This window comes from Carettochelys insculpta, chromosome 20 (genome assembly GCF_033958435.1).
Source record: "Carettochelys insculpta isolate YL-2023 chromosome 20, ASM3395843v1, whole genome shotgun sequence".
Lineage (NCBI taxonomy): Eukaryota > Metazoa > Chordata > Testudines > Carettochelyidae > Carettochelys > Carettochelys insculpta.
The window spans coordinates 400,992-421,324 of NC_134156.1; the positions used below are offsets into that span (position 1 = coordinate 400,992).

At 42.8% G+C, this 20,333-nt stretch overlaps 1 protein-coding gene across 2 annotated transcripts in view; it reads right to left on the reverse strand.

Moving 5' to 3' along the window:
* Positions 1-882: 882 nt before the first annotated feature.
* The window catches only part of LOC142023672 (myosin heavy chain, skeletal muscle, adult), a 35,392-nt gene continuing 15,941 nt past the window's right edge, over positions 883-20,333 (reverse strand). For both annotated transcript variants that reach the window (XM_075014869.1, XM_075014870.1), the window contains exons 22-40: positions 18,079-18,334; positions 13,891-14,133; positions 13,607-13,783; positions 13,378-13,523; positions 13,197-13,287; positions 12,340-12,729; positions 9,787-9,913; positions 8,489-8,607; positions 7,979-8,175; positions 6,310-6,493; positions 6,057-6,222; positions 5,754-5,878; positions 5,197-5,505; positions 4,895-5,098; positions 4,111-4,236; positions 3,847-4,017; positions 3,658-3,762; positions 1,918-2,013; positions 883-1,168 (exon numbers count right to left, since the gene is read on the reverse strand). In XM_075014869.1, coding sequence (XP_074870970.1) covers positions 1,016-1,168; positions 1,918-2,013; positions 3,658-3,762; positions 3,847-4,017; positions 4,111-4,236; positions 4,895-5,098; positions 5,197-5,505; positions 5,754-5,878; positions 6,057-6,222; positions 6,310-6,493; positions 7,979-8,175; positions 8,489-8,607; positions 9,787-9,913; positions 12,340-12,729; positions 13,197-13,287; positions 13,378-13,523; positions 13,607-13,783; positions 13,891-14,133; positions 18,079-18,334 — 3,385 coding nt within the window. In that variant the 3' untranslated portion in view covers positions 883-1,015. The remainder of the gene's footprint in view (positions 1,169-1,917; positions 2,014-3,657; positions 3,763-3,846; positions 4,018-4,110; positions 4,237-4,894; positions 5,099-5,196; positions 5,506-5,753; positions 5,879-6,056; positions 6,223-6,309; positions 6,494-7,978; positions 8,176-8,488; positions 8,608-9,786; positions 9,914-12,339; positions 12,730-13,196; positions 13,288-13,377; positions 13,524-13,606; positions 13,784-13,890; positions 14,134-18,078; positions 18,335-20,333) is intronic.

The following is a 20,333-nucleotide window of genomic DNA, read 5'->3' on the forward strand; positions in this document are numbered from 1 at the left end:
GTTCTATCCACTGATTTTAACATTCCAGTTGTGCAAAGCATGCAACAGGTTTCAGTAATACCAACTAGATGACACTAATGCTCATATATGAGCAAATCCAGTTCCTCTTATGCGTTACCCAGCTTCTAGCATGACGTAGGGGAAATTCAAAAATGTCTTCTTCATATTCTTTGGTTTCTGGATTTATTTTTTCCTCAACATCTCAATTTTGAGCTAAGTACTCCTATCTTCATTCTTTTTACTCCCCTTTTTTCCTTTTAGTTTAATTTTCTCCTGACTACTGCAGCCAACCTTTCCCTCAAAACATTGGTCCCCTTCCAGGTGAGGTGGAGTCCATCCAGAATGTGCAGCTCCCTCTCTGCATACAAAGTTAACCAATGTCCCACAAAATCAAAGCTTCCATCCTACAGTACTTCACTTCTAGAATCTTATGCTTGTCTTCCTTCACTCATGGGACAGGAAAGATCCCTGAGAAGATTGTTTGGGTATTCTTATTCAGCATTGGTCACAATCCTCTGAAGTAAACTACTATCTTCAAGACACCCCACTAATAGATACTTGCCTGTCAGCTTCTGGACCCTATTAAATCTTAGAGAGACAGCTTCAGGAAGGCAATACACAGTTCCATTCTTCACCTATCTTTTGCAGAACATTCTTTTGATTCTTCTGTACTCTTCACTCAGCCAGAGAATGCTTCTTGGGCTTGAAAGAATAAAGCCATTAATGATCTCAGAAGGCTTTGGGATTTTTCTCCATACAAGAAGTCTGATCCATTCAGACAATAGGCGTTCCAAACCTAAAACCTGAGCAATTATTTGAAAATGTAGGGACAAGTGTATATTTGATTGTGCAGATGTATCTGATACAAAAAGCCACCTCAGATTCTGTGTGTGCAAAGGTCTCTACAATCTTTATTTTCTAGGCACCAAGGACAGAATAAACAATAAATACAACAAAGTGACAGTGTTTCACATTTTGTGCATTTCTTCAGTCACTTTGCAGCATGGTGATATCCTCACTCTTCTCCTTCAGTCTTCCTGTGAATCTCACGGCTCTTCACCCGCAGCTTGTTAACCTGGGACTCCGCGATGTCAGCCCGCTCCTCAGCCTCTTCTAGCTCATGCTGGATCTTGCGGAACTTGGTGAGATTGACGTTGGATAGTTCCTCCTGAAGATGGAGAGAGTTGTGAAGACAGCCAGATCATTCCCCTTCCCCTGCAGTTGAGACTTACTAGCATGTGTTTGTTTGCAGAGGGAAATGGGAAGGCCCGAACAGTCCCTCACTGACTATTTCTTATCTAAAATTTAAGGTCAGATCTTCTGACTTTTGCTCTCTTAAAATTTATTTTAAATCTTTAAAAACAAATTGAAAATAGATTTCCAAAGATTTTAGAGCAATTTTTCCTTTAGATTTACGCGTTAAATTATAACTCCCTTTACCTAACCAGACCACTTTAAAGCAGTGTGTTTTTGTGCTGGTACTTGCTGGTAATGAGTACTGGCACTTCTGCAGCCCCAGCCATGGGATTGGTAGGAGGGACAGCATGGGGAGCTGTCTAAGTACCAGCACCTCTTTTTTTTTTTTTTTTTTTTATCTACACACGTGAAAAAGGCACTGCTTTAAAGCAATAGTACTTTTTAAATATAGATAAGTGACAGTAAATGTTTATTTGTTACCAATAATATGCTGTGTGATAGATACAGAAATGAAAAAGATACAATTTAGGAAAGTACAGCCTTCCAGTTTGAGAGTCTTTCAGATCAACAATTTCACAAGCTTAGAAAACAGTAAGAGAGAAACAGAGTTCCTCTCTAAGCTCAGCACGTTAAGTGTGTGTTAATGAGATGAAAGCCAAGCATTTTTACAGGAATGGTATATTCTGCTATCCCCAAACCTTTCCTCCAAACAATACTTACGGCCTCCTCAGCTTGTCTCTTATAAGCTTTCACTTTCAATTGTAGCTTGTCAACCAGATCCTGGAGCCTGAGAACATTCTTGCGATCCTCCTCAGTCTAATAACAGTTTGCAATGGAAGAGAATCAATTTAGTTCCAAATCATTTGTCTATTTTTCTTCATTTTAAACAGTGAAAGACACATTCCATATACAATATTTTGGTAAATATGAAAGATGGATACAAAGATTATAATATAATAATACAACTTAACTTTAGCATTGTCTTTCAAATGATTACCTGATGTACTGTTTTTTTTTCCTGTACTACTACTGTAAACTGTCTTCCTATCTTAGGCCAGGTCTATGCTAATGGGGAAATTACGATTCACAATTCTAGCTACGTTAATGATGTAGCTGGAATTGACAAACCTTAATAAGAACTTCCGCACCATCTCCACTGCGAGAGGTTGATGGCAGGAAATGCTCTTGTTGACTTCCCTTCCTCCTTGCAAGGCACAAAAGTACCAGAGATGATGCGGACACCCTATGAGTTCAATTTAGCAGCTCCCTACCACATGCATGAAATCAAACTCTGGAAGATCAACTGCAGCAGCATCGATTTTCTCAATAGTGAAGACGTGCCCTGAGAATGACAATAAAACTCCCTGTAGAGGACCTGACAATCAGGCTTGGTGTAAGGCTAAGGGCCTAAACAATGGTCAATACCTAGCTAAAGCACCTCAAGCCTGAACAACATAGGGTTAAAGCGAAAACTGTGAACTACGTAGACTCTGCACACAAGTCTGATCAGTACATTATCCAAAAGGACTAATTAATACACAAACACATTCTAGGAAGATAACAGGACAGTCTGCTTGGTAGGACCCTCTCATAGACGAGAGCACCAGGTACATTCTGACCCAGGTTCAGTACAGAGTTGTTATGACAACATGATGGATAGTGTTGTTTTGATGGTACCACTATCTACAAGGTAATGAGGAGAATCTAGTTATTGGAAATATAGCTATCTCATAGAGCTGGAAGGGAACTTGACAGGTCATTGAGTCCAGTCCCTTGCACTTACAGCAGTACCCATTGCTACCCCGGACAGGTTTTTCTCTTTTAAAATCTATTTACCCCAAATACCTAAATGGTCCCTTCAAGTATTAAACTCACAACCCTGGGTTTAGCAGGCCCATGCTCTAGCCACTGAGCTATCCCACCCTGAAGGGGGAAGGGTGTCAATATATTATAACATATTATAATCAGGGATTGTACCTGAGATACGTCACAAATACATAACTTTTTTATACTTGTGTGTAAAAGTGTGTGTAACAGAGGCCATATCGTGCAACCTAGGGGCGACAGAGCCCCCTTTCCATAACTGAGTCACATCCATCATCAAGGCACATGCATGTATTAGTGTAAAACTGCTGGCATCCAAATGGGGACACCCAGGGTACTAAAGCCCATGTGTCAACAATAAACCTGGTTCCAGTTCCTTTGTACTTCACTTGGTTTCTGGTTATTGGGGGCCCTCAGAAGTCTGCTGAGCAGGCTCACAGATCAGAGCCAGAACTGGCATTCAGAGGGGGCAAATATGCACATGGCCAAAAGTTAGCAACACAACCTGGAGCAGATAAGACGTTTGGACACCACCAGTAATGGCATCTCACTACACTCCTCCTTTGCAGGTTCAGATGCAAACAATTTGTGTTTCTCCAACAAGGATCTGACCGCAAAATGGGCCTCCCTCCTTACCTGGTAGGTGAGTTCCTTTACTCTTCTCTCATATTTGCGAACACCCTTAATAGCTTCAGCACTGCGTTTCTGCTCACTGTCAACCTCACCCTCCAGCTCACGCACCTAAAATGAGAAAAGCATTGTGGTGTTTTACTGGGACTGGATATAGGATATGCTCCAGCATGCAAAACTACAGGGAACACGCACTCTAGCCTCCAGTTTCTGGATTTGCTTCTTGCCACCCTTCAGCGCCAGTTGCTCTGCTTCGTCCAGGCGGTGCTGCAGGTCCTTCACTGTCTGGTCCAGGTTCTTCTTCATCCTCTCCAGGTGGGCACTGGTGTCCTGCTCCTTCTTTAGCTCCTCTGCCATCATGGCTGCCTAGTGAGCGAACAAAGGAAACTGGTTCAGAAAACCAGCCATTTCAGGTGAAAAGAGGACCATATTCTCCAAAGAAAGAAGCCTTAAACTCACATCGGTGATGGCCTTCTTGGCCTTTTCTTCTGCATTACGTGCTTCCTGAATGGTCTCCTCCATTTCACTCTGGAGTTGGGAAATATCTGTTTCCAGCTTCTTCTTTGTGTTGATCAGGCTGGTGTTCTGTTTCACAACAACAGAGATGATGTATTTCCTATTAGCTCCAAACTGTTGACTGTAGGGCCTGGCTCAATATTTGTATTTCATATACTGGTTACAATTAACATTCTTCTAAATTAGAATGATCTTCCAAGTCATCACTACAGAACACTGACAACTAGTCAGTGATGTCCTGTGAATGTCTGAAGGACTCTCACAAACATTACATCCCCCAATACCACCACACCAAATATGGGGCAAATTCTGTGTGTGCAATTGCTGTAATCTGGTCCATTCCGAAACAAAATATTCACTGCTTAGAAACGCTCTCTGCACCCCTGGGGATGGCAGAAAGGACTTAAAGGTATCCAATGATGGAAACTGTGTGAGGGGCAGGAAAACCTCTCCAAGAGTCTGTGAGACATTCCCCCCATCCCCATCACTGAAATTATAAACATTGTCATCCCCATGTCCCCTTCAGCAGAGCAACAGGAGGAAAACCAAGCATGGCCTTGCAGCTTCATGCTTTACACTTAGTCAAGGTCCATCCTATGGACAATAGCATAAATGCCATTTCATAAGCAAACCTCTGCTAAGTACCACCCAGCAAGTGCTCTTTAGTATCTATGTAGCAGTCTCCTGCTCTGGTGTTGGTAGGTTTCTTTTAACACTAGGGCCTGACCTGGGTGTGCAGGAGCTGCACTCGTTCACTTGCATCCAGAAGCTCCTGTTCAGCCACTTTCCTGGCCCTCTCTGTCTGTTCCAGAGCTGCCCTCAGCTCCTCAATTTCAGCCTGCATCAGGTTAGCTCTGCGCTCCACCATGGCCACCTGTTCCTTCAGATCTTCTTGGCTTCGGAGAGCATCATCCAGGTGTATCTGGGTGTCCTGTGAAAGGAGTGAGAGCAGTGACATGGGGGTGCGATCAGCCTCAGTAATGCTGAGATCAGCAGAGCTATGGACCAGGCTCGTTTGGCTTAATGTACCTTGAGCACTCCTTGTGTGTTTCGCAGATTCTTCTGCGCCTCTGCAGCCAAGCGGTTGGCATGACTCAGCTGGATCTCCATTTCATTCAGATCCCCCTCCATCTTCTTCTTTAGCCTCAGGGCTTCGTTTCTGCTCCTGATCTCAGCGTCCAGGGTGCTCTGCATGGACTCCACCACTCTGATGTGGTTTCTCTTCAGCTGTTCAATTTCCTCATCTTTCTCTGCAATCTTCCTGTCCACTTCTGACTTCACCTGGTTCAGCTCAAGTTGGATGCGGAGGATTTTGCCCTCTTCATGTTCAAGTGAAGCCTTAACAAGAGCAAGTGAAGGGTCAACAAAGGGGCAAAAACAGTATTTTCCTCCCAAATACAGTGTTAAATGCTACCCAAAACCGGAACGTAGTGCTGTGTACAGCTGGGACACGGAGTCCATAGCCTGCAGCGCAGCACGTGATGTCGCTGTGTCCCTGTCAAGTATCCCACCATGTTACAACAGGACACCGCTCCAAGTCTTTCTGATTCTGCTCTCTGGAAGGCAGTGAGTAATGGTGTGTGTACCTCAGCTTCCTCCAGTGCGGACTGGATTTCTGATTTCTCTTGCTCAATCTGCTTCTTCACTTTCTCCAGCTCATGGAGGGCCTTTCCCCCCTCTGCAATCTGCTCCGTGAGGTCAGAAATCTCCTCTGTTGGGTAGCATGCAAACAACATAGTCAAGCAAAGGGCCCAAGGAGAACAGCTCCTTAGCAGTGCCACACCACAGACACAGATGGGTTCAGGGGGTTTGTGGCCCAACTTTCCAGAAGCCCCATTTTAGCAGAAGACATAGGGTGGGGAGGGTGTGGTAGGTGTGGGGGCACTTACGCTGCAAGTTCTTATTCTCCCGCTTCAGAGTTTCAAGTTGATCCAAGGATTCCTCATAGGCATTCTTCATCTTAAACAGCTCTGTGCTGAGAGCACGAGACTCCTTCTGGGAAGCTTCCAGTTCAGCCTGCGTTTCCTCATATTTCTGCTTCCATTCTGCCAGAACCTAAAATACAATCAGACCTTAGTCTAAGCAAGGGATATCATAAGAGGGTGTACCATCCGGCACCCACAAGGCTGGAGCCTGAAATACCTTATCAAAATTCTTCTGCTTCTTATCTAGAGCTGCGCAGGCAGCATTAGATCTTTCCACATCAATCATCAGATCCTCCACTTCGTTCTGCAGCCTCTGTTTCGTCTTTTCAAGAGAAGCACATTTGGAATTCACAGCTTCAACATGTTCTTCAGCATCCTGCAGACGCTGGGCAAGCTTCTTCCTGGAAGATTATAAATTCAGCTCCTGTTTAGGGTGCAGTATGGGAAGCAAACTGAATGCAGCTGCTCCTTGATTTGTGACAGCACAAGTCATTTCTGCAAGGCTCTGATCTCAGTGCATAAATCATTTAGGTCAATGGTTGCCAACCTTTTCCAGATGGGGACCCATTTTGACAATTCAGGAAGATTTGGTGATCCAAAGCAATTCCAAAACAGGGATTGAGAACAGTGCCATAACTAGCTAATTTTGCATCTGAGGCAAGAATATAAAATTGCACCCACTTACGTTTATATATTCCTAGTAGTTATTTCATAGAAAAAGGGGAAATACTTAAATAATAAAATAACACTATATTTACTATAGTAAATCAGAGTTGTGGTTGGGGAAAAATACTCATCCCCTGGTTTAAACCCCACACTCAGGGGCTGTGGGTTGGGGCTGGAGTCACACTCAGGGGCTGGAGGGGGCTAAGGGATTGTCACTCATGGGTAGGAGAATCACAATCAGGGGCTAGGAGAGTCACACTCACACAGGCAAGTGCCAGCCATGGGAACCCCAGCTGGGGGTGGGTGGAGAACCCATGGCTAGAAGCCGGCTGGGGCATAGAGCCCTGGACGGCAAGTACCAGCTGTGGGAACCCTGGCTAAGAGTGGAGGGGGGCTCCCCAACCAATGCAGCTGGAAGATGGCCAGGGCACAGACCTATCTGGCAAGTGCCAGCTGTCGGAACCCTGTGTGTGGGCACAGGAACCCTGTCTAGAAGCAGGGGAGCCCCAACCCCCAGCAGAGACTGGAAGCTGGCTTGGGCATGGAGCCCTAACCAGCTCTCAGCCCTCTCTCCCAGTCTTAAGCCTCCCAACCCCCAACCTCTGAACCTGCCCCCCCATCACCTGAGCTGAGTGCTGCCCCTTGGCTCCCTAGCTCTCTGCCCTGTACCTTTTTCCCACGCAGGTGGGAAGTTCCCTGCCCTGCACAGCTGAAATGGTATTCAATTTAAATGGTTGGTTTAACTGCCTGACAACTGTTAAGCTAATTACGAAGTTGAGTACCACTTCAGTGTGAATGGCTTCTTCAGAGCCACCTGCAGAGCTGCTCAGCCCAGCCAGGGACCCTTTTCAAATTTTTCAAATTTAATCACGACTCACGTTTGGGTCATGACCCACAGATTGGGAAACCCTGATCTAGGTCCTTCCTTGGTCTCTCCTGTCCAATTCATATACAGAATATTGTCTCTGATAATCCCTCTGCCCTCAAAAGATACACACATTATCTGTGGAATAAAAAGGCTCTCTTAGTCTTTTGAAACCTGATGTGCCTAGTTGCTATTTTCCAACCCAGTCCCCTAAATGTATATAGTGCATTTCCTCCACTCCCCCTACCAAATCCACATTTTTGGCCTGTTCCAGTCCCATCCAGGTATATCATTGGCCTCTTCAAATTTCCCTATTCAGTCTTGGCCTCTCCTAATCCTCAATCCCAGCACGTACTTGGCCTCTTCCAGTTCCTCTGTGCGCTGAATGGCATCTGTCTCATATTTGGTTCTCCACTGGGCAACCTCACTGTTGGCCTTGGAAAGGGCACGTTGCAGCTCACCCTTGGCTTCCTGCTCCTCCTCATATTGCTCCCGGAGTAAGTCACAGTCATGGCGAGCAGACTGCAGGGCGTGGGCCAGCGCATTCTTAGCCTGGGAAGAATAACAAGAGTAGCACCATGATGTAGCTAAATATCCTGGGAATGCACCTGACAGTGAGCTTCATTGGATCGTGGAATGTTATCCCAGGACAGTGATGCTAGGTATGATGAATGGCCAATATACAGCTGGGACTGAATAAAACATTCATAAATATACTGTGGGAAACTGTCCTGCATTGGTGGGAGGCAGGGTTAGGTGTCCCAAAAGGACCTTTTTCATTGGTTCTCTAGGGTGCTGTAGTTCAAGCATCTCTCTTATAACTGGAATACAGCTACACAGAAAAGACTGTTGGAAAAATCTTCACCTTTATCTCCTCCTCTAATTGCCTCTTCAGTTCCTCGATCTGCTGTGTAAATGCCTGCTTGCCTCGTGAGAGCTGAGAAATCAAAGCATCTTTCTCCTCTACCTGGCGTGCAAATTCACCTGAAAAAGTCAACATGGAACAGGAGAAATTTAATTTGACTGACCAGAAAGTAACAAGTATCAGAGCGGTAGCTGTGTCAGCTACCAGGTAACCATATCATCAAGGGCTCCATTACCTGCACATCTACTAATATATTATATGTCATCTATTAATATATTATATGCCAGCATGTGCCAGCAATGCCCCATTGCAATTTACATTGGCCAAACTGGACAATCTCTGTGTAAAAGAATAAATGGACATAAATCAGATGTCAGGAATGGTAATGTATAGAAGCCTGTGGGAGAACACTTCAATCTCCCTCAACACTCAGTAGCAGATTTAAGGGTGGCAGTCCTGAAACAAAGAAATTTCAAAAATCAAATGGAGAGAGAAATCTCTGAGCTGCAATTTATTTGCACATTTGACTCCATTAACCAAGGATTAAACAGAGACTGGGAGTGGCTCGCACCTTACAAAAGGAGCTTTTCTGCCTTATGTGTTAACATCTCCACATTAAACTGAGCAGGCATGTCCAACCCGTGGGCCGCATGCAGCCCTGGACAGCTAGTAATGTAGCCCAACAAGATCATAAACTTTTAACATTATTATGTGATTTATATACATTAACTATATTATATATTTTATATGCGGCCCAAAACAATTCCTCTTCACTCAATGTGGCCCAGGCAAGCCAAAAGATTGGACACCCATGAGACTGAGAATGGGCCATATCCCCCACCCATCTTATCTGACCTGTTTTTCCCTCTCTTCATACATGCTCCTGATAAAGGGTCTTTCCCACCCTGACTGAATAGATTGTCAACTCTGGCCCTCCCTTTCACTGGGACCCCACTCTTCAAATACCCCTCTGAAACCACCCGCCCCACTCATGCATCTGATGAAGCGGGTCTTTGCCCACGAAAGCTTATGCTCCAAAATATCTGTTAGTCTATAAGGTGCCACAGGACTTCTTGTAGTTCAGAAAGTAACAGCCATTTATTAACTGCAAACGGAGATGCTTTGGAGAGAAGGAAATAACTTGAGTTCTCTGTTTGTACAAACATCTCCTAATATCGGATGTCAAACAGCATGAAGGATATGCAGTTTTCCCACGAAATGGGAATTTTCTCCCTTTTGTACCTTATATATCCTCCATACAGTCAACATTTCTACAGAAGAAAATGTCTGTCTCTCACCTGATTCTGTCTGTAGACGAGCTCGTTGAGCATTGAGGTCATTGATCATACGCTGATGCTCTTCCTCCTTTGTCTTAATCTCACTAAGCTGATCTTCTAGAGTGCGGCACATCTTCTCCAAGTTGGCCTGCAATGAGTGAAGTGAACAAAAGAAAGAGGATAAATACACGTGTTCTCCAGGATTTTGACATCAGTAGGAGCCCTGTCATGATGAACACATCTGGGCTCAATTAATGAGCATACCTCACCCTTCCTATATCTTTGATCAAAAAAAAGTGTGCAAAATTAAAATGAGAGATACAATGTCGGGAAGGGGAGGTAAGATGGGTCTGTGGAGAAGGGACGGACTAGAAACCTAGTAGAATGGGGCAGAAAGCATGGTCATAGGAAGTAGACATGGGATGATAGAATCTACCTCAGCACTATCACCATCCAATGAAGGTCCCTGGTCTCTCTTCTCTGCAGACTGCTCCAGAAAGACTTCTCCAGCTATGCCCTCCAATGTGAAAAGTAGGCTCCTCCCTCCCTCCACTCTGCTCCCACTGCTGCAGAGTGCCTTGGAGCTAAGTGACAAATAAGTCAATATTTCCTACTCATGGAGCTACATGGAGCTTGACATCTGTGCTTAGGTGTATAGAGTGGGGGGCTGCTGATCTTTGGGGCATGTCTGGAGTTCCCATTCCAGGTCTTTTATGGATTGATTAAAACTCTGTAGCTCTTAATACTGAACCAAGATTCATACTCCAAATTTGGGAGTTGGGTAAACATTTCCCCCATTTTACGTATGGGAATCATGAGGCATCACAAATCATTCAAGCAGACCTCAACATGCAACGTGGTGCATTAATATGAAAAAATCCAAGCTTCTTCCACTCTACACCTAGACTGAAAAGGATTAGATTTCTATGAGTAAATGTCGATAATCATCCATATCACCATGCACACAAACCCACCAAAACATTTCCATTGGTTATAATAGAAATTTACAGATAGGAAAAGTCAGAAAATACTTATTGAGAACTTATTTGAGTTTAATTTAAGGCTACTGACAGTATATTTTGACATGTGATACTGGCAGTTTGTGTTTTAACAGGTAAAAGCTTTACATTTTTGAATCTCTACATCCAGTCATTAGACAATTGCCTGATCAGCCCATCATTATATGCAATTGTGAAAATTTAAAAATACCTACAAAACGCTTATGTCCCACAGTTTTGTACAACTGTGAAAAATGCAAGAAATAAAAAAAAACTTGAAAAATGCTTCAAAATATACATCAACATTATCCATCTGAATTATATAAAAATAAAAATCTAATTCTGCCATGCCTCTTTATACCTAACATTCCTTGGTTAGCTAATGAAGTTGTATGACCCAAATGTGTGTCTCATCCCTCTTTAGAGGCTGGCCCACACTTACAAAAAACTTCTAAAATGGCCATATTGAAGAATACTAATGAGATGCTGAAATGAATATTCAGCACTTCATTGGCATGCCACCAACTGCGGCACTTCGAAAGTGCCACAGTTCGCTCCACTGTGGCTCGTCTACAAAGGGGTCCTTTTCGAAAGGACCCTGCCAACATTGAAATCCCCTTATTTCTATCAGCTGATAGGAATAAGGTGATTTCAGTGTTCACAGGGTCCTTTCAAAAAGGACCCCCTTGTAGATGAGACATACAGGAGTGAACTGCGGCACTTTTGAAGTGCTTTGGCTGGCGGCATGCTAATGAGGCGCCGAATATTCATTTCAGCACCTCATTAGTATTCTTTGATATGGCCATTAGCATGGCCATTTTGAAGTTTTTGTAAATGCAGATGTAGTCACAGAGAATAAGAGCCTGGTATTACTGTAAGTTATTCATTTAGCTCAGACTGCTGTGGATCTAGATTTCAAACCTGCTGGTGAACATTTTGGGGAAAAAGAAAGAATCAACATGATTCTGCATAATATTATTTCTGATTTTTCAATCAACTTTATAAAAATCCAAGATTTTGCTCAACATCAACTTCCTACATTAAAAGAGATTTATGACTGCAAAGTGAGCACTCCAAAATTAGATGATACCAGAATTAAGTTTGCCTGTCCATGGGCAGCCCTAATTCTGGCATATTGATTGTTGTTGTATGCTTATGCTTGATTCTGCACCTTTAATATTCTTTTAAGGTAGTTTAAACAGGTATCAATAAACTATATGTGTGAACCAACATATAGTATTCAGTATTTTATGGTAAAGATATCTCTTTCATATACGTTTTAATAATTCAATTCAATAGTATAACTGGAGTTCTCATCATCCCCTAAAAGTGATGGCTGTTAATTCAGTAATAAGTATGTTTGGACCTAATGAGCTTCTTGTTCCTGTTTGAAAGTTCTCGTACATCTTATAATAATCAAGCTGTAAATAATTCTGTTTTTGCAATTGCTCTTGCAAAACGTTGTATAATTAAACATGATAAAATAATGATTAAAAGCATTTCCTTCTTTAAAAGCATTCATTTCTCCTACAATAACACTTAGGCTGAAAAGAGTATTTTCTATACATAGGTCTACCTTGGCTTTGGAGACAGTCTCCATGTTACTAGCCAGGTCATCAATCTCCATCTTCAATTCACTCTTCTCCTTCTCCAGCTTCTGTTTGACTCGTTGCAGGTTGTCGATTTGCTCCCCGAGCTCTGCTGTGCTGTCCGCGTGTTTCTTCCGGAGGGCGGCAGCTGTGGCCTCATGCTGCAGAGTGGCCTCTTCAAGGTCTCGGCGCATTTTCTGGAATTCCGCCTCGCGTTTCTTGTTCATCTCAATCTGAGCTGCAGTGGCCCCACCAGCTTCCTCCAGACGCTCACTGATCTCCTCAAGTTCCCTGGAGAGATCAGAGCGCTGCTTCTCTGCTTTTGCCCGAGAGGCACGTTCAGCTTCTATCTCCTCCTCCAGCTCCTCAATGCGGGCCTAGAGAACATAGGAAAACACTAAGACATCATTACGGGGAATACACCACTAGAGCTATATCAGCAGAATTATGTTGTCACAGCAGCTCAGAAGAGATGCAGCCTACACCGATACAAGGGATTTCCTGTGGCAAAGGAAAAACACTTCCCTGAAAGAGGATAGCCACATCCAAGCCCATTGAGAGAAATTTAGATCCCTGGTACATCACTTGCACTGTCCACCTTTTTCTATTTCATTTTATTTCTACAGAGGTTAAAGATGTTCTGGGACTCTGTACAATCGTCACTCCTTTTTCCCTCCTCTCATGACCCTGTATTGATGGAAGCGTTTTTCCACCAACAAGCCTCCCTGCATCAGTCGTGGATGTGGGTTTTTTCAAACCCTTGGCCAATATGGCTGAGCATACCTGAGACGAAATCTAAGGGAACTCATTCTGAAGCCCAGAAGAGAAAGAAACTATGATTTACCTGTAATTCTTTGATCTTCTTCTGCAGCTGGATGCCCAGGACTTGCTCATCCTCAATTTTGCTTTGGAACTGACTGATTTCAAAGTCCTTCCTTTTCACACACACAAAACAAAGTTAGTGGCAGAACCAAATCCAAACATAATTGCACAGCACCATGATGCCCCCTGCAAACCGAACTTACTTTTTCAGCTTTTCCTCCAGCTGCTGTTTATCATTTTCTAAATCCATTGTGGATTCCTGGGCCAGTTTCAAATCTCCTTCAAGTTTCCTTTTAGCTCTTTCAAGGTCCATGCGGAGTTTCTTCTCTTGCTCCAATGACCCTTCAAGCTAAAGCAGAAAAAGGCCATCAAATCACTACTAACAAGAGACTTCAGACTGGTTGTATTCTCTCCACATGTTATTGTGCCTACATCGTCCACTTGCTGCTCCAGCTTGGTTTTAGCTTTGGTCAGTGTATTCACTTTGTCCTCTTCTGCCTGCAGGTCGTCCAGGGTCTGCTGATGGGCTTCCTGGAGGGCTTTCTTCTCCTTTGTCAGTTTAGCAATAGACTCATCCAGGACGGCCATCTCCTCAGTGAGGTTTTTAACCTTCAGAGTTGAACAAAGGTAATTAATGAAAATGGAAAACAAATATTTTTGTTTGTGAAACGACAGTGCCATATTTCAGAATGTTTGCTCAGGTTTTTGGCATATACCTTGTTTTCTGTGGCATGCTTTTCCTTTTCAACTTTGGCTAATGTTAACTCAAGGTCGTCAATATCTTTCTTTAGTTCTGAACATTCATCCTCAAGTTTCCTCTTCTTGGCTGTCAGCTCCGCGTTCATCTCCTCCTCATCCTCTGCTCTCTCAGTCAATTCCTTAATTTTAGCTTCAAGTTGGATTTTGGTTTTTATTAGCTGGTCACATCTTTCCTCAGCATCTGCCAAGCCATCAGCTTCCTATAGGGGAACCATTATTAGGATATTTTCTAGACGTTTTTTTATATTACACACACACACACACACACGCACACACACAGTTGCTTGTCTCATTGTTTTTCACTGCATCTGCTGGGATGGCCCTTCCCTTTGTAACTCTTGTTATCAATCACTCATAATATTTTTCCAATAAACAACCATTTAACCTGAAATTTTTCTTTAACACAACCCCAAAATGAAGAACAAATATTTTCTCAAATATCTCGCCATAAATGACATATTTGGTAAATATCTTTAGGCTTTGAGTATCAAACTTGTGTTTAGATCCTGCAAATTCATCCACTCAGCTGGAGACCATGATTTCATATGATTCCATACAGGTGAACTCTGCACTCAGACAGAGCCCCACAGAAGTTATTGAGGTTTCATGTTGCCAGATACTCTTGCAGGGCATAGCTTCTTTTGGATCTGCATGGTATTAAAAATAAGGAATAATCCTTCAAGGAGCTTGTCTGAGGATCACATAAGCATAGAATTATAGGACTGGAAGGAACATTGAGAAGTCATGTCTCATCCCCTGAATTCCTGGCAGGACCAAGCACCATCTAGACCATCTCTGATGGGTGTTTATCTAGCTTGCACTTAAAAATCACTAATGACAAAGATTCCACCACTTCTCTATATAATTTATTCCACTGCTTATCATCATCATCAATAACTGTGGGCTCAGTGCCCGTTGGTGTCTGATGCCTCTCTCAGTATTCCTTTCTATCTTTCCCTGTTCAGTGCAGAGTGGCTTAGCTTCTGTAGACTAGCTCCACACCAATCTACTATATCACCTATCCATTCTCTTTGGGGTCTGCCCCTCCTATTTGAACCATCCATTATGTCGAATACTAGGGTCTTGATTTTTCGTTAGTCATTAATTCTGCAAATATGCCCAAATAGTTGTAGCTTCCATTTTATAACCTTTTGCAGCAGGTTCTCTTTCAGCTGTATCTTTCTATATAATTTCTCATTGGTGACCTACTGCATGCATCCTATTCTCAGGATCTTTCTATAACAACTCCTTTTGAATGCCAGTATTCTTCCTTTTGACTCTTTTCTTATCACCCGTCTCACATCCATACAACATGCTGCTGAATATACGTTTTCAAGACGCTCAGCTTCGTTCCTAAGCTAAGTGCTTTGCTTTTCCAGATCTTACCCATTGCCTTCAAACTTGCTCTCGCTTTCGCTATTTTAGTCACTATTTCTTTTTTACAGTCTAGATCATACACTATGTTGCTCCCCAGATATATGAACTTCTCTACATTTTCTAGTTCAATGCCATCTATGCTGATCTTCCTTCCTACTTCCTTTTCTCCAAATACCATTGTTTTTACCCATGTTCATAATCAGTCCATGCTGTTTCCCTTCTTTGTTTAGCACCTGCACTGTTTTCACTAGCTTCTCCTCATCTTCCTCAATGATAACTATATCATCTGAGAACCTCAAGTTGTTAATTCTTTTACATGCACAGATATCCCTTCTACCTCTTCTTTGATCTTGTCCATTGCTCTCTCCAGATGTATGATGAAGATACTTGGCGAATGTAAGGCTGCTTATCCACCCTGACAATTAGAAAGCTTTTCCTAATGTCCATCCTAAACCTCCATTGCTGCAATTGAAGCCTATTGCTTCTTGTCCTATCATCAGAGGTTAAGGACAATATTTTTTCGCTCTCTTCCTTGTAACAAACTTTTAGGTACTTCAGAATGTTATGTCCTCTCTGTCTTTTCTTTTCCAAACTAAACAAACCCAGTTCTTTCAATCTTCCCTCACAGGTCATGTTTTCTAGACCTTTATCTTTTTTGTTGCTCTTCTCTGGGCTTTTCCTAATTAATTTGTCCATATCTTTCCTGAAACATGGCTTCCAGAATTGGACATAAAACTCTGTTTGAGGCCTAATCAGCACTGAGTAGAGTGGAAGAATTATTTCTTGTGTCTTGCTTACAACTTTCCTGTTATATTTGCCTTCCCCCCGCCCCCACAACATTGTCGCACTGTTGACTCATGTTTAGCTTGTGGTTAACTATGACCCCTAAATCCCTTTCTGCAGTACTCCTTCCTGGACCATTGCTTCCCATTTTGTATGTGTGTACCTGATTGTTCTTTTCTAAGAGCCGTACTTTGAGTTTGTCCTTATTGAACTTCATCCTATATACCGCAGACCATTTCTCCAGTTCATCCAGATCACTTTGAATTACAACCCTATCCTCCAAAGCACCTGCAACCCCTCTCAGCTTGCTATCATTTGCAAACTTTATAAGCATATTCTCTATGCCAAAATCTAACTTATTGATGACGATATTGAAGGGACTTAGAACCAAAACTGATCCATGTAGATCCTCACTCTTTAAGCCTCTGCAGCATGACTGTGATTCATATCTACTCCCTGGCAATGGTCATACAACTAGTTATGCACCCGCCTTACAGTAGCTCCATCTAGGTTATTTTTCTCCAGTTTGCTAATGAGAAGGTCCTGCAAGAATGTATCAGAACTCAAAGTCTAGGTGTGCCACACTTGCCACTTCCACATTATCCACAAGGCTTGTTACCCTGTCAAAGAAAGCTATCAGGCTTGTTTGTTACTTTCTCTGACAAATCCATTCTATTACTTATCATCCTAAATGAATTCCTTCATTATTTGCTCTATTTTTTCTAGCTACAGAATTTAAACTGACCATTCTGTAATTCTTTGGGTTGTCCTTATTTTTCTTATTATAGATGGACACAAAAGCTGTCCTTTTCTGGTCTTCTGGAATTTCTTCCGCTTTCCATGACTTTTCAAAGATAATAGCTAATGGCTCAGCTATCTTGTCAGTCAGCTCTTTGAGTATTTAGGATGTGTTTCATCAGGCCCTGGTGACTTCAAAACATCTAACTTGTCTAAGGAATAGTCATCTTGTTTCTTCCCTAATAACAGGGTGCAGCCAATGCAAAAATCAGCTACTGAGCATGCACTGATCTACTTTTCTTAATCTTTTATACATATCCAACCACTCATGCTCTACAACATTCTGTATGGTTCATCATTTTCACTTGGTGGTAACACATACACAATAAGACATAACTGTAAATTCATGCATATTGCCTCTACTCTGAAGTCATGTGAGTACAGCAAAATCACAGCACACAAGAAAACAAAATAATTTTCTAGCTCTCTCAGTTTTGAAGAACAGGTTTAAATGTGACTCAGGCATAACTGTTGCAATATCAACTGCTGGAGTTTGCAGACAACTTAAAATGATACCTCTGAAAGGGCAGACTGGCCCCATTTGTCTATATATGGTGTAAGCCTCAAGACATACAATGCTTGTGGGCAATAAAGACGCTGTCCCCAGGGAGTAGCCCCACTGCCACTCTGTGTATTTATGTGGAAAGACCACATTACGGAGTAGAGCTGTAGGGATGGAGCATTGAAGGCCCCATGTCATGGTCTGGGTAGGGCACCCAACTGCCTTACTCCAGCCCTGAATAGTAACATCACTAACACAATAAATATAAATAGTACAGCATGTGTGTACATGCAGCATGGTTTGTGAATATACTGTGACTGCCACTGTGAGGATGTACCTAGACAGCATGTTTCTTTCTGCTGTGTATAGTATACATACCCGGCTAGGTTCCCTTGAACATGCAAACAAGAGCAGTGCAGACAGGGAGGCCCAGAGTAAGGATCTACAGAACAGACATAACTGAAGGGCATGCAAGCACATATGCTACCCTTGCCAAGCCAGGGTTTAGAGTTTGATTTAGTAGCTCTCACCCCCCTCCCCACACACACACCCCTCACTCTACAAATTTCTCTAGCTCCACTGCCTGATGCTGCTAATATGATGCTTCATGGCAAAGGGTACTTTCAAGCAGGGACTTTTCTACTGAGGGTTTCTAATAAAGATTGAATTCACTGTGGATGCTCACAGACTGCACTTGGAGCTGCAGATCATTTTTCTCCTGCAGCAGAGTCACCATCTTTTCTTCCAGTTCCTTCCTTTTTGCTTCAGACTTAGCAAGCTCTTCCTTTGTTTTCTCAAACTCTTCCTTCATGTTGGCCATCTCCTTCTCAGCTTCAGCACTCTTCAGCAAGGGCTTGATCTTGAAGTACAGCTTCATCCAAGGCCAGTGCTTGACATTCATGAATGAACGAATGTTGTATTGGATACAGAAGAGGGACTCTCTATAATGTAATCAAAATATATGGTTGATGTTATTGGCTAAATTGCATGAATCCAAAGGCCAGATTCTGCAATGCTACTAATTGTCAGTACTATTTATCCAGTCATATGTAGCCTCAAATTAAAAAGGACTACTCTCAGAACTATAGAATCTGGGTTAGTTGTGTCTTAAAGTCTAAGCAGGGTGTGCTAAACTCTACTTTTGAGGTCCTCAGTGAGCATGTTGAACTAATGTATGTTCTCGGTAGATTCATGCTTAGACTGGGATTGAAATTTCACTCCCTCTTCATACACCAACCATATCTGTAACTGACCCCACTCTCTGATAAGTGTTTTGGAGACTCTGTAGGTTGGGGGTGATGTAACTTACATGTTGTGTAGCCAGAAAGATTTTTGCATACAAGTATGGAACTGAAAAGTATAAGGTAATGCTGGCCACCCCAATCTAGATCACACTTTCCTATATCTTCCCGCTGCTTGGCATATCAGTTTTGGCAGTTTGCACACCCAGAGAGAGCTGGACAAATTACTAATTTGTTGGCTCACTAGCAGTTTTGAAAAATAAAAATAAAATAAAATCAGTTTTGGCCAAACCTGAATTTTTTTGTAATTTTCAGTGAATGGAAAAAGTCAAAAAATTTCCTCTTGAATTGAACAAATCACTTTCTTATGCTAGCTGACATTTCAGTCTTTTGTCATCTGAAAGCAAAGGAGACTAATGGATACGAAACAGGAATTTGAACCCTTGTCTTTTTCTCCAGCAAGATTTGTAACTTGCTGCCAATTGATACTCCCATTGAAGTAGTTACATTTTGTATTAAAAAACATGACTAGTCTTTAGACCACAGATGAAGACCACCAACACTTCTGGAACTTGATGGTTCTGCTCTTAGCTGCAAGAAGGCAGAGCTGGATTCAAGTCTCTATTTCTGTTGCAATTTAATTAGTTATACTAGATGGAAAGTTTCAGCAAGACAGAGAGATCTGCTCTGTCCCACTTGAATAGCCTATAACTAGAGCCCTACCAAATTCACAGCCATGAAAAATGCATCCCATATCATGAAATCTGGTCTCCCCCATGAAATCTGGTCTTCATTTTTTCACCCTAAGCTACCTATATTTAACAAGGGCGGCCAGTATTTCTCAAGTTGGGGGTGAGGACCCAAAAGAGAGCTGACGTGGGGACCACAGGGTTATTTTTGCCAGGGGTGTATGTGTCATAATATTGCCACCCTTCTGTGCTGCCTTCGGAGCTGGGTGGCTAGAGAGTGGCAGCTGTTGGCTGGGTGCACAGCTCTGAAGGCAGGAGCCTGCTAGGAGCAGCACAGAAGTAAAGGCAGCAATATCATACTGTGCCACCCCATCCTTCTGCACCGCTGATTTCAGTCCTGGGCAGGTGAAGAGTGGAGCTGCTGACTGAGGGTCCAGCTCTGCAGCCACCGGTGCAGAAGTGAGTGTGGCAGGATGATACCACGCCGTTTTTACTTTTTTTGCTGCTACTGGCAGTGACTCTGCCTTCAGAGCAGGCTCTTGGTTAGCAGTTGCTGCTCTCAAGCTGCCCAGCCCTAGGGGCTACTCCACCGTGAGCAGCAGTGTGGAAATAAGGTAGCACTACTGCAATACTCCCTACAATACTCATGCAACCGATGTAATTACAGCACAGTGAAATTTCAGATATAAGTAGCTGAAATCATTAAAGTTACGGTTTTTGAAATCCTCTGACCATGAAATTGGCCAAAATGCACCATGAACTTGAGAGGCCCCTATCTATAACCTGGTGGCTCCAGCATTCAGCAGTAAGTATGAAGATCCCATCCAAGCTGATGCTCCCAACTGAAGATTATACTAGATCCCTTACCTCCCAGAAGTGCTCTATTGACAAGCACTTGTGGGGTCTTTGTCAGTTTGTTTGATGAAGGGCACCCATGTCGCCTTTTGAATCTTGCTTAGACATTTTCTTGGGCCTAATCTATTAGAAAAATCATAAATATTTCTGGTCCA